At 33.8% G+C, this 14,235-nt stretch overlaps 2 protein-coding genes across 2 annotated transcripts; both read left to right on the top strand.

Annotated features, from left to right (window-relative positions):
* The first annotated feature begins 266 nt into the window (after positions 1-266).
* On the top strand, positions 267-2,337 carry LOC143545770 (feruloyl CoA ortho-hydroxylase F6H1-1-like). Its single transcript, XM_077037593.1, has 2 exons — positions 267-777; positions 1,675-2,337. The coding sequence occupies exons 1-2, from the start codon at positions 557-559 to the stop codon at positions 2,246-2,248; spliced, it is 795 nt and encodes a 264-aa protein (XP_076893708.1). The 5' UTR covers positions 267-556; the 3' UTR covers positions 2,249-2,337.
* A 5,616-nt stretch (positions 2,338-7,953) lies between these two features.
* On the top strand, positions 7,954-13,855 carry LOC143545784 (biotin carboxylase 2, chloroplastic). The gene is made up of 16 exons (XM_077037605.1): positions 7,954-8,041; positions 8,732-9,057; positions 9,150-9,291; positions 9,862-9,960; positions 10,048-10,104; positions 10,224-10,295; positions 10,431-10,520; positions 10,899-10,958; positions 11,115-11,300; positions 11,764-11,856; positions 11,939-12,020; positions 12,246-12,352; positions 12,670-12,745; positions 12,891-12,937; positions 13,243-13,305; positions 13,669-13,855. The coding sequence occupies exons 1-16, from the start codon at positions 7,988-7,990 to the stop codon at positions 13,720-13,722; spliced, it is 1,608 nt and encodes a 535-aa protein (XP_076893720.1). The 5' UTR covers positions 7,954-7,987; the 3' UTR covers positions 13,723-13,855.
* Positions 13,856-14,235: the final 380 nt, after the last annotated feature.

The following is a 14,235-nucleotide window of genomic DNA, read 5'->3' as shown; positions in this document are numbered from 1 at the left end:
CGACTAATCATTAGTCCCCGACTATCGATTTCTACACCACTAGATTTTAATTAATCAAACATTTATTTAATAATATTAATAACACGAAATATAAACTGTTCCTTTCACAAACCAACCGGAATGTGCATAGCCATGCATATGCATGTCACAAGGCATGAATACTGCTACTTATTATCTTTTATCTTCTACTAGATTCTATATATATAAATAGTAACCAAACTAACTAAACAAAACCATCACCTTAATTAACACACTAGCTTCTTGAACCATGGCTCCATCAATCTCCACTATCCACTCAAGCCCACTAAACATTCTTGACTTTGTAGTGAACAAAGGTCATGGGGTCAGGTTATCGGACCTGGGGATCAAGATATTACCATACCAGTACATTCAACCGCCACAAGAGCGGTTTGATCATACTACCAACGAAGAATTTAATAAAGATTCAATCCCGGTTATTGACTTGTCGAATTGAGATGATCCAAAAGTAACAAAGGCGGTATGTGATGCCGCGGAAAAATGGGGATTTATCCAAATAATAAACCATGGAGTTCCCATGCATGTTCTTGAAGATGTGAAAGATGCAACTCATAAGTTTTATGAGTTGCCAGCTGAAGAAAAGCTGAAATACTCGAAAGAGCAATCGGTTACCAATAGTGTTCGGTTTGGTATGAGCTTTACTCCTGAAGCGGAGAAAGCGCTCGAGTGGAAGGATTATCTTAGCTTGTTCTTTGTTTCTGATGATGAGGCTGCTTCCCTTTGGCCTCCAGTTTGTAGGTACAAGTATTTGTTTAATTTAGAAATGATAAACTTAATTAACTAACTGTGTTAAACTAATGTAAATATTATTCCACTTTTGGTATGTAGTATATATGAAGAAACCATGCATATGTCAATAAGTATGTTAACTATATAGACTTTGAAAATGTCACTAGATCGTCAAAAGGTATTATAATCATTTTGAGGTAACAAAAACTGTTTGATTAGTTAATTTGCATAGTTATATAACCTTTTTTTAAAGAAAATGTAAGAAAATATAACCAAGAATCCAGCATTTTTTAATCTATCAGTTTTTGTTAAGAGTAAACTGCGGTTTTCGTCCCCTTGATTTGTCTAAATCTACGGTTTTAGTCTGACAGTTTTAAATATACGATACTTCCCTGTGGTTTCATTTCACATGCAATTAAACCTGATCCCGTTAAGTCTGGTCGTTAAATCCATCAGCGTGCCCCTAACTTTAATTCGCAAGCCCCCTCACATGAGTGATTGGGGTGCATTCGGGGAAAAGAAAAGAACAAAACGGTCTCTCACGTTGATGGGTTTTTAACGATCATACTTAATGGGGTTGGTGGGGTCGGATTTAATTGCAAGTGAAATGAAACCACATAGAAGAATCGTAAATTTGAAACTATTGGAATAAAACCGTAGATATAGACAAACCACGGGGACGATAACCGCAGTTCACTCTTTTGTTTAATGGTTAACTTTAAGGCTATATTTTGATCATAGTTGATGGGAGTGATAAATTATACAAGAGATAAAAGTAACTAGGTTTGATCATTAAATAAGTAAACTGTATCAAATTTGGCACATCTAGTTAGTAGTTATTTATATACTTATATATACTTGACATCATTATAAAGTTTCAAATATGGAGTATCTTTGTCACCACAGGCATCAAGCTTTGGAATATATAAAGAGTTCCGAAACCGTTGTCAAGAAGCTGCTCAAGATACTAATGAACGGACTAAACGTAAAAGAAATCGACGAGGCTAAAGAATCGATTCTAATGGGTTCAAAGAGGATTAACCTTAACTACTATCCCAAATGTCCTAACCCTGAGCTCACTGTCGGTGTGGGCCGTCATTCAGACGTATCCACACTCACAATACTACTTCAAGATGACATAGGGGGGGTTTACGTACGAAACACTAGTTCTATGAAATGGGTTCACATCCCTACGGTTAATGGATCTTTGGTGATCAACGTTGGAGATGCACTTCAAATCATGAGTAACGGTAAGTACAAAAGCGTTGAGCATCGTGTAATTGCTAATGGAAATGATAATAGGATTTATGTCCCGATATTTGTCAACCCGAGGCCTAGTGACATTATTGGACCATTGGCGGAAGTGATTGAGAGCGGAAAGAAACCGATCTACAAAAATGTACTCTACTCGGATTATGTCAAGCATTTTTTTAGAAAGGCTCATGATGGGAAGGCCACAGTTGATTTTGCAAGGGTGTGAAACAAAAGTATATGCTTTTTTTTGTTTTTTGTTTTATGAATAAGGAATAAATGAGTGTCATATGTAATGTATGGAGAATCAAGCTTGTATAAGCCTGTGACACATAGTATATGAAATCAACGTATTTAAACATTCAATTTGTTACTAGTTTATAGTTTTGTTACTTTTATTTTGGGTGCGACGGTTTATTGTACACCATACTTTACCTTAGCAGAGTATTGATAAAGTCCGTGAGTTTGATTGCTATACAAAAAAGTTCACTTTGTCGATCAAGGTTGGACGGGTTACACAAACTACTTTTATTAAGTTTTTATTAAGAAAAAAAACATCTTAGCGGATCAAGTGTTGCATAGGGTGGGGGGGGAGGACCTCGGGCCCTAAGTAAGCTTCATGTGCGTATATGCATTAGTATTATAAGTGGTGGTACGTAGAACTGTCCAATGGGTCCGAACTGACCTAGAACCGATTGTGCAGAAAAATGTGAACCGAAAATCAACCATGAATGGTAAGGTCGGTCTCTGGTTGATGGGTCTTGCAAGACAGGTACCATCGGGTTTCAGGTCAAGGGTGAAATGGTGAGTTGTTCGATGTGTTACCGTTCTTCCGAGTGTGGTTATCGGAGCCCATACATAAGTGCAAAATACGTACCATTTGAAGTAGCAGAAGTAAAGTACAGAATACGAAAAATCCATATATATTTTTTATTTAATAAACAAAAACCTTTTCACTATTTTCTTCGTCAATCCACACCAGTAAAAGTTGAAAAATGTGGATTGACAAACAATAGGGTGTAGGTTTTTGTATATTAAATTAAACAAAAAGAAGTGTGGTTTTTTTTAAAGAAAAAGAAAAAAACAAACTAAAACCACATATGTACGTATTAAAATAGAACACTTTGCACCAATAGGCTTGTAATGTACCATATGTAGAAAAGGTAGAAAACGACTTCTCCCGGCTTTTAGGTGTTGTCTGTTTATTAATAGATAAAATGTTTACAGTTTGCGGATCACATCTGCAAGCATTTATAGCAGAAGAGGTGGAGCAAACCTCTACAGTCTGCAAAAAGAAAACTGTTTGTTTTTTTAACGTATGCAAACTGCTAATATATAACATAAATTTTTGAATAAGCTGAAATTTAAATAAAAAGGTCATTTAACATAGAAATTTAAATAACAGTCAGATAACACTGAAATAATATTCATAAAACCACAATAACATTTTTTTTAAATAATTTCTTCAGTACTTTGCATTAACTACTCAATAATTTCATCTCGTAATTGCGTCATATATCCCCAATCTGATGCAGTGCCATGTGCTTCAACCTCATCTTCTTCAGCATCAACGTGCACATGAGTATTTCTGAATGACACATTGGGTTGATCGTATTGTTCAAACAACTCATCGCTCAAACCTCTTCGATAAGCATTTTAGATGCTCATCTGACCATTTAAAAGAGGTGAGAAGTGAGTGGTCCATGTATGCGCGAAGAAGAGGGTGCGCATATTTTTTTTAATGAATTATCTTTCGGAAAACAAACAGTCTGCAAACCTCAATGTCTGCCCGGCGTAGACAAAAGAGGCCATGAAGCTCTTTTGTGAAAAAACAAGCACCACCGTAGTCTTTGGGTGAATATTGTTTTGTATAGGATAAAAAAATAGAGAAAAAACAGCTTTTAATTAGAGGCGTACAAAACCGATTTGAGCTGTAATTCAAATCGGATTGATCAACAGATAATAAAAATCGGTTTGTATAAAATGGGTTCAAGTTATAACCTCGTTTACGAGGAATAATGCTCAAACCATATCGATTATGGCCAGATTATAAACCCGGGTCGTTGACATGTTATTACCTTGGGCCGGGTCCAAAACTGGTTTCAAACGCTTTCAGTCAATGAGACTACGAATCGGTACACAAAACGGTTAGGATTATAGGTGGGCAAACAAACCGGTTAACCGAACCAACCCGAAAATCGAACCAGTTTGAAACTGATTATGTAGAAACCGGTTTGGAACCGATTTGAACTGGAGATTTGGAACCGGTTTTTAGTTTTCTCCATCAAATCCGGTTTCAACCGGTTAACCAAACCGAAACCGGCCAAACCGGACAACAACCGGTCAAAACCCGAACCGAAACTGATCGTTACATGGTAAGAAACCGATTTCAACCCGAACTGAAACCGATCATAAACTGGTTTTGACATTTGTTGACCAAACCAAACCGGTTTTGAGTTTTAAACCGGCTTGTGTATCTCTAGTTGGGACAGGTCCAAACCGGTTTGGCCCAAACCCGTTTTTTTTACCGAAGTGGGCCGGGTTATAAACCGGGTGTTTTGGAAACCTATAAAATCCAAATCCATACCTCTGCTTCGTCGGAGACTCTCCGGCCCCCGAAGTTGATAATATTATTCAATTCAAAACCTGTATTGTCATTTCACCTTAGCAACGAATCAAGGTACGATCTCAATCTCAGTGATTCCAGTAATCAATTGTCGTAATTTTTTAATCCATAATAAACCCTGAATCTTCAATTTCATTTAAATTAACTGTATTTCAAATTCGTTATGTGTGTTAATTAATGTTTAATTTTGTTGTGAGTTGGATTACATACAGATGGAGGAGCAGTTTGTGCTTAGGGTTCCACCGTCTATTGCTCAGCAGATTGAACGTCTGTTGTTAACTGAGAATAAAATAATAATGCTTCTGATAATGATAATGATAACAACAACTCACTCGATTTGTTATTCTCTGGTGAGATTATGAACTGAATTTAGTTATTGTTTCAATAATAATATTAAGTTTGTTTACATTAGTTAGTTAGGTAGGTGGTTACATTTTCATATGACATTTCATTCCGGATGTTCGAATTTGACTCGAAGACTTAAAGTTCTTTTAACAAATATACAAGAAAAGACAAACACGGAAGACAAAAGCACGGGGCCGTGCCTTCTCAACCACGGGGCCGTGGTCACCTTTCAAATAAGACAAAAAGAATTAGCACATGTCACAATAAAGCATGGGGCCGTGCCTCAAGAAACACGGGGCCGTGGTTGAGTCATCATGTACGATCTGACAACATTTAATGCAATTGGACACCTAGACACGGGACCGTGCCTCAGGAGCACGGGGCCGTGCCACTTACCTTAGTCAGCCTATAAATAGAGGCTCTTGTGGCATTTGATGAGTGTGCTTGAAGAAGGTTCTTAAACAGTTTTCTCTTATAAAACACCCACATTACACTCATATTGAAGATCTTATAGAGTGTTTGAAGGCTTGGAAGTTATCATCATCATCCATCATCATAATCATCCACCATCATCATTAAAAAGGAAGGTCCATATACATTTGATTAGATTGTTCTAGTTTAATTATGTGTTTGTTATCTTCATCTCTTTTAATGTTCATAACCATGCTCATATTGAGCTAAACTCCATTTACCATCTAAAATCTATGAAGAAACTTTGTTTTACTTGATAATTATGTTTAACATGTGATTTAGTTTAGTAAAGTACATGGTTATTTTGCAATTATCTTTTGATGAGAAATGTTTCACTATCTTAATTCAACAATTCAAAGTTGGTGATTGACAATCATTATTGACAATCATTCATGATCGATTTATGTTCTTGAAAGAAAGAATACTTTGATAATTTATCGAAACATGAATCCTTATATTGTACTTAGAAATGATGAGATATAAGTTATGATCTATTTCTCTAGTTTTGGTTTCTGAAATAACATTGTTAACACGATTGCTTAGGTTATCATGATAGTTAAATAAATCATATGTCAACGGAATGTGTAATTATAACCTATTTAAATCAAGGGGAGGTTGTGTGACTAAACTATAACTACCCGAAGTTGTTAGAATTGGTATTTGAGAAATCGAAGTCCATCCTAATCTTTCTACTTTACTAAACGACCTGCCAACTTAAATTGACATTCTCGTGATAACATGACATTGGTTGACTTTAAAATACGCATACTACTTGCTTTTATGTCATAGAATATGTTCACTTAGAAATGAGAGGCTATTCTATCATATATTATTACGGCAAGTTTATCATGCGTTTATTATATTATAATCATCAAGGATGAATGTAATGGATTCTTGATCTTAGATGGTAACGTTCATATAATTAAATAACTTGTTTAAGAATTTCTCTTCTTCACCTATATATTATATATAAGTATTTATATTTTATAAAAAGTTAAAAATCAACTCCAAAATGATTAAAATTCTCGATTGAATTAAAACAAAGGTTCATTATTAGAAACATTTGTGTCCACGGATCGATACTTGGTTCTTACCAATACTATTCTACATGTACGATAGGTACACTTGCCTATTTTGTGTGTGTTTAGTCTTAGTATAAATCACTTTTATAAATTTAAACACACGATCTTGTGCGAAAGCTAAAATCCCAATCGAAAGCTAAAATCCCAATCTTTGTTATAAGATTTAAACTGTAATTTAAGAAGAAAAAAAAATATGAGTTTGACCCATGCATCGTTTTAGTCGGTTGAGAAAGAAATCGATGATGACCTCACTCAACAAGTTCTGGTATTGCTACCGAAAACAATGATGAAGGTTCAAAATAACAAGTCATAAGCAAATTTCACATTTCTTTGATTTTAAGTTATTAAAGTTATATAGAAATCTGATTAACACTAATACTAAGTGCTTATTTATATAGAAAACAAGTTAAAGTATTATAATAATAAAAAAATAAAGATACAAAATAAAAAAATTTTAGGGTTGTTAAACTATCCGGATAATTGATTGATTAATAAGTGGTTAAGTTTTTGTATTATAATAATAAAAAAATAAAGATACAAAATAAAAAAAAAATTAGGGTTGTTAATTATCCGGATAATTGATTGATTAATAAGTGTTCAAGTTTTTTGTATTATAATAATAAAAAAATAAAGATATAAAAATAAAAAAATATGTTCCTACTAGGTGTTAACTATTCTAACATTCGACTGATTGATGAGTGTTGTGGGCGTAACCCACAACTATAGTTTTTGTATAAACTAATTCAAAACGGCTTGGTTGGCCTGTTCGACAAAAACAACTTGATTTTAACGCTTAATTTTTTTTTTGCTTTACACAAAGTCCTACTATTTGGTTTCATAAAGTTCAGATCAACTTTTTCTATAATTTCTTATGGTTTTTAAGTTGTCATAATTTATTTCATACATTAATATATAATTTTTTTAAAATTACATCATAAAAACAAACACTGTTCTCTTTAATCTAAGTTTTCATAATCTAAAAAAATCAATCATCTAACTTGATTATCATTACGCAAGCACCTTTCAAACATAATATAATACATTCCCTTATTCGATTTTCCAAACCGGTTCAAAACCACAAACCGTCAAACAACCTATGATTTCCGGGTTTCAAACCGTAACCCAAGCCGTATAGACGAAGCGCGGGTTACATAATAAAAATAAGCAAACAAAAGGAACACCTATTTTAGGCGGAGAATTCAATCTACAAACAGTATAGTTTCCATCGATAGACACTCAGTTAGCCTTCATTGCTTGACATTATTCACCACACTCTCCATTAATAACTGCTTCCTCTAATTTCTTCAATATTTTGGCACACCTATAACTAATTTCAGACTTTATTGCCCTAATTAAAGTATACCACTCTTCTTCTTATTAATCTTCATTTCCTCACATACTAATCGGATATAATTGTTGTTTTTGCTGCGTTAGGTTTTACGATATGGATTCTGCGGCAGTTGCATTTTGCAGTAAACCTGCTGTTTCGACTCCTCCGGTATCATTACTAGCTTGTTTATTGCTATAAACAGTTGAATTATATTATGATGCTGTATAACTGATTCAATGTATCATTGACTGTTAGGTCATTGTGATTTCTGTCTATGCTCAATTGTCTTACAGTTTATATACCTGATTCAATGCGTGTGTGTTTGGTTATTGTGATTTGTGCGTGTAAATCGTTAATGCTGATGGCTGACATAACTTCTCTAATTTGATGAATATCTAATGTGTCTGTTTGGTTATTGCAGTTTGTGTGTGTAAATCAGGTGGAAATGTGCAGGTTGAGATTTGTCTCTCATTCCACCATATGCTGTTGCCTTATTATGAACCTTAAAGGCTTAAAGAAAATAGAACTATTTTGTGTTAAACATAAATCGCTTAATTAGCTTTATTTGATGACTGCAAAACCTAGCTCCCTTAATACAAAAAGTTTATATTCTTCTGCAATAATCCTTCTAACAGAATCTTGTGGGCTACGAGCGTGCAAACTATAAAATCAAAGCAAATCGATGTATCTTGAGTGAAAAACTTGTTATATTGTTTTGTTTTGAAATGTATATACAAATTCGATTGTTGACTTGCATGTATGTTAAGTGATTGTGTTTGTCACTTTGTCCTTGTACTAAACTGTCATTAAGGTTAATGAATTTTCATTTATTGTTTTACATGTGATGTTTGATTCTAGGGTTTATTTATTGGGAGGTCTAGTGGAATTAAGAGCACTCAGTGTAGCTTCTTGGTGGGAAATAAGGTGAACTTTCCTAAACAAAGAGTTCAAGCTTCTAAAAAGGCTCATAGCTCAGGAAAACGTGAGGGGGCACTCGGTGTTACTTGCCGAGCTGAAAAGATTCTGGTGGCAAACCGAGGGGAAATTGCAGTGCGTGTGATTCGGACGGCTCATGAGCTAGGCATCCCCTGTGTTGCAGTGTACTCTACTATAGACAAGGATGCACTTCATGCGAAACTGGCTGATGAATCAGTTTGCATAGGGGAAGCTCCTAGTAGTCAATCGTAAGTTGACCTATCTTCATCCCATAATATGTGTATGATATACTGGTACAAGATGACATTTATGTATTGAGTTCCTTTTTCTTTCTTAACAGGTACTTGTTGATACCCAATGTTCTGTCTGCTGCCATTAGTCGTGGATGTACAATGTTGCATCCTGGTTATGGTTTTCTTGCTGAGAATGCTGTTTTTGTTGAGATGTGCAGAGAACATGGGATCAACTTCATTGGGCCAAATGTAAGTAGTTTATCATATTCCATCTAGCCATGTAAATGAACCGAATCGAACGTTCAGTGTGCCGTTCAGCGGGACATTCATTTATGAACAAACGAACAGACATGGACAAGTATTTTTGTTCATTTAGTTAAACGAACGAATATGGACACATCACACATGTATCGTTCATTCATTTATGTTCTTGAACGTTTGTTTATGATCATTTAAGTTGGTTCGTTTACGTTTGTTTATATATTTATTAAATTTTTTTGGATCCGCTACATCTTTAATCAAGTTTTTAGGCCAGGCGAATTGATGTTCAGTTGTTCACATTTACTTTAACTGGTGTTGCTCGGTTGTGTTCGTTCATTCAGTTTATTAATCGTTCGTTTATACCATTAACAAACGAACACGAACACACTCATCTTTTTAACGAATGAACACGAACAAGAAAGCCATGTTTGTTCTATTGTTCTTGGTCGATTGTCTGTTTGGTTAAAGTTAAATGAACAAGCATTTGAAAATGTCCCGTTTGTGTTCGTTCGGTTCGTTTACAAGCATACATCCATGTTTAATATCTCTCTTTTGCAGCCTGACAGCATTCGTGTTATGGGAGACAAAGCAACAGCCCGAGAAACCATGAAAAATGCTGGTGTTCCAACTGTACCAGGAAGTGATGGGCTATTGAAGGTATATTAATTCCTTTACATGAAATCCATCATCTATACATCTTTTATGCCAAGACCATTAATTGATGTGTTTTCATTATCTTGTTAGAGCACTGAAGAAGGCATCAAGCTAGCTGATGAGATCGGCTTCCCTGTAATGATTAAGGTAAGCTGTTTTTTTTTCTCTCAAAGCAGATGCATATTTTTGTATTTCTAAATATGTTACATTAAATAATCAAAATAAAAAACCTGGGTTTAAATTAATATAGTTTTTATGCTATGAAGGCTACAGCAGGCGGTGGAGGACGTGGAATGCGTCTGGCAAAAGAACGTGACGAGTTTGTGAAGTTGTTGCAGGTATGAATTAATATCCACCAACCAACTTTAGATAATGTTTCTTGTGGTTTGTAAATCAAATCATCAATTGTGATATTGAAAATGCTCTTCATTTTTGTTTCTCAAAGAGTTTGTATATATATTTTTTTAATATAGCAAGCTCAAAGTGAGGCTGCAGCTGCATTTGGAAATGATGGTGTATACCTAGAGAAGTATATTCAAAATCCCAGACACATTGAGTTCCAGGTAATTGTTTATTTATTTATGAACTAGAACAAAAGGGAACTTATTACGAAATAGAAAAATTCAATGGGGGCAATATAATAAAAAAAGTAGCTTTTTACAATATGCTTACCTTAAATTTCTTTTGCTTTAATATGTACGCCAAGCTGGTACACTAAACCCTGTCACTTAATTTAAAGTACTTGATAAACATATTACAATCATTTTATTTCTGTTTAGTTATTCAAATTCATTCTACTGATCCATCTTAGGTTCCTTTGATAGGGTATTAACGAAAATTTATAATAATATATTTTATATAAGTTAATTATTGTTTTAATGTCATATATGCATATGAGAAACTTATAATAATCCTGTTAATTTCTAACTGTGCTTGTTTAGGTTCTTGCTGACAAATATGGAAATGTTGTTCACTTTGGTGAGCGTGACTGCAGTATTCAGGTACACATCTTTTAGTTTTTTCACTCACCAAACTTGTGCCTATGAGCTGTTTGAACATGTTTTTACATTTTAAATGAACTTAAAACAATATTTATATAGATGAGTTAGTAGTAAGTGTTATAATAACAGAACATGTATTAAATCTTGTGTATGCAGAGAAGGAACCAGAAGTTGCTAGAAGAAGCACCCTCGCCTGCATTGACTCCAGAGCTGAGGAAAGCCATGGGTGATGCAGCAGTTGCTGCTGCAGCATCCATTGGCTACATTGGTGTTGGTACTGTAGAATTTCTTTTGGATGAAAGAGGTGAATTTTACTTCATGGAAATGAACACTAGAATTCAGGTTGGTTCAACAATCTTTGTATGCATATACATACATATATATACACATACGTATATTGACATATATAGATACATATATTTCAGAACTTCCAAATCATTTTAAAACTAAGAACTCTTTAACCACCAATCAGTTTATATATTTGTTTTAATATTATTTGAGGGTAACTTTGTCATTTGTTATATGTAATTTTATGATTAGATATATGTAAATTGGTTATTACACATGTGTAACCTTGTAATTACATATATGTAACCACAAAATTACATATAATAAATAACAATACTACCCTCAAATAATACTAAAATGTAGAAAATAAACAAATAAAATTGTTAGGAGCTCTTGAAGTTCTTAAGTTTTTTGGAGTCCTGAAGAGATCCAAACCCTTACCTATATGTATATGTATATGTGTATTATAAAGTTCATTTTGTGATAAATATCAACTCCCACTTTGTTTTTATTAAAGGTAGAGCATCCCGTGACAGAAATGATATCATCGGTTGATTTAATAGAGGAGCAGATTCGGGTAGCTATGGGTGAGAAACTCCGTTACACACAGGTACTAATTGCTTGTTTCATCTTTTAAAAATTTAGGTATATAAATATTATTTTTGTATTGATTTACTGCAATGTTTTTACAGGATGAAATTGTGCTTAGAGGACACTCGATTGAATGCCGTATTAATGCAGAAGACGCTTTCAAAAATTTTAGACCTGGACCAGGTATGTCATCAATGGTTGTATTAAAATTATAAAGATTAATATATATTTATATAACTTAAACAATTAACAAATTATTTTTGTTGAGCTTTACTGGCTTGAACAAATGTTATATGTAGTCTAATGCAGAGCTAGAAAGTGTGATGATTGTGTATATTTCCGTTCATTGCCACATAATGTTGCTTTTGAATAAATGAGGTCTTGATTCCTATTGTTAATGAATAACAGGGAGGATAACATCTTACTTGCCATCTGGAGGTCCGTTTGTGAGAATGGATAGCCACGTGTATACTGATTACGTTGTTCCACCAAGCTACGATTCTCTACTTGGAAAGGTTAGTAATGTTCAAGAGTTCTTAAGAATTTAGTATTAGTATTGTGGAAATAGAGAAATGAGGTTTCACGCATTTTGGGTGAATTTTGAACCTTTCGACATGTTCAACCTGTTTCCAGTTAACAAAAGTTTTAACTTTTAACTCGCTTGACCCATTATAAACGAAAGTATAATAAAATTGACCCGTTAATTCATAAGCGGGTTGAAATTATGACCTTGAGGGTACAACATCCTTTAAAAAAACTTGTTTGTATATCACTATATCATGTGGGTCGCTTTGTCTCTAACCCATAACTAACTTATTGATGATGATATTAGCTTATTGTATGGGCCCCAACAAGAGAGAAAGCAATTGAACGAATGAAAAGGGCTCTTGATGATACTATCATCACAGGTAAAATTTAACTTCCTCACCAAGTAAATTTAAACCACCATTTTTTGCAGCTTTTTTTCCCTTAGTTATATTTTCTCAGATTTCCTTCCATTTTAGGGTTTTGTAAAAAGTATTTGTTTTTATTATTTTTATATTGCTATTTCAGGGGTTCCAACAACAATCGAGTACCACAAGCTAATCCTTGATATCGAGGTAGGCAACTTGTCATGGTTTCTACTCTTTTAAAATCTTCATGTTTGTCATGTAGGGGTGTAAACGTGCCGGGCTCGTTTAACTTAAACAGAGCTCGAGCCCAACTTGTTTAACATAAAGAGAGCTTCAGCCTAGCTCGCTTAAGTTAAAAGAAATCGAGCCCAGCTCGTTTAACTTAAAACGGAGCTCGATTCCGGCTTGTTTAACTTAAGAGGGCTCGAGTTTTGTTCATGAGTGATTTTACAAGCTTGAACTCTGCTTGTGCTGCATTTAATTTTATTTATTTATTTATTATTTCACTTCAGGACTTCAAGAATGGAAAAGTCGACACTGCTTTTATTCCAAAGCACGAGGAAGAATTAGCTGAGGTAAGTAATTTGTTAATTTGGTATTAATCTTGTCAATATCCTTCTAAATGTTCCTAATACCGTGCCTAAATTTTGTAATCTTATATTTACCCTTCATAAAAGTGTTAACTAAAAGTGTTATTTGTAACACTTTCATAATAGTTAAAAACGGAATAGTTTCATATATACCTCTAAAAACTCGCATAATATATCATACTTATCCCAACAAAGAGAAGTTTGTACCAAGAAACCTACATAAATTACATTAAATTGCATATTTACTCATTTTAGTAAATACAGTTTATAATATGTCCATTATACCCTTCTTATTTTCTTTACACCTCAAACACTTACAGTCATAACATTTGTTATATGTGGTTGCAGCCAACACAGAAGTTGATAACATCAAATGCTGCTAAAGAGTTGCAAAGGCTGTAGCTTAAAGAGTGAGTTCATTGCTCAGTTTTTTCTGTATTAAAAATGTATTATTAGTGTTTTAAGTCCTTTGATCTACAAATGTATTTGAGATGACCTTCAACCCGTGGCATATGCTTAGTTTGCTGCGACTGCCATTCACGATAAAATCTGTATTTGCTAAATAATGTTTATTGTAAATCCTTAAAATAATATTTCAAATTTTGATATATTTGGTTTTTATCGTATAAAAATTTAATACAAAATCATTAAATAAACGAGTCGCAAAAATTGAATTAAACCTGAAATTTGGATTTGTTTTGAACCGAACTCAATTAAAGAATTCAAATTTTGGCTAATGATTTTCAAACCGAACTAACACGATTATAATTATGCATTTATGCTACAACAAAATACGAAGTAGCGTTACAAAATTACACTACTTGTAAAAGTGTGAAGCAGCTTAATTACAAAAATGTAACTGCAGTCACCTTTTCCTTCACTTCTCAGGCGTTGTAGGGTAAAAACCATTTATAC

The sequence above is a fragment of the Bidens hawaiensis genome, unplaced genomic scaffold (genome assembly GCF_021521415.1).
Source record: "Bidens hawaiensis isolate Kalapana, Puna unplaced genomic scaffold, B.hawaiensis_p1.1 tig00014036_1, whole genome shotgun sequence".
NCBI lineage: Eukaryota > Viridiplantae > Streptophyta > Magnoliopsida > Asterales > Asteraceae > Bidens > Bidens hawaiensis.
The sequence above is the reverse complement of the archived record's forward strand: the minus strand, read 5'-3'. Positions and strand labels throughout refer to the sequence as shown.

Bases quoted from the DNA above. Each gene is read 5' to 3' on its own strand.
- LOC143545770 (XM_077037593.1), top strand. From the start codon at position 557: ATGCATGTTCTTGAAGATGTGAAAGATGCAACTCATAAGTTTTATGAG. The intron at 778-1,674 runs GTACAAGTATTT...TTGTCACCACAG, and splicing joins CTTTGGCCTCCAGTTTGTAG to GCATCAAGCTTTGGAATATA.
- LOC143545784 (XM_077037605.1), top strand. From the start codon at position 7,988: ATGGATTCTGCGGCAGTTGCATTTTGCAGTAAACCTGCTGTTTCGACT. The intron at 9,292-9,861 runs GTAAGTAGTTTA...TCTCTTTTGCAG, and splicing joins TCAACTTCATTGGGCCAAAT to CCTGACAGCATTCGTGTTAT. The intron at 12,021-12,245 runs GTATGTCATCAA...AATGAATAACAG, and splicing joins AAATTTTAGACCTGGACCAG to GGAGGATAACATCTTACTTG.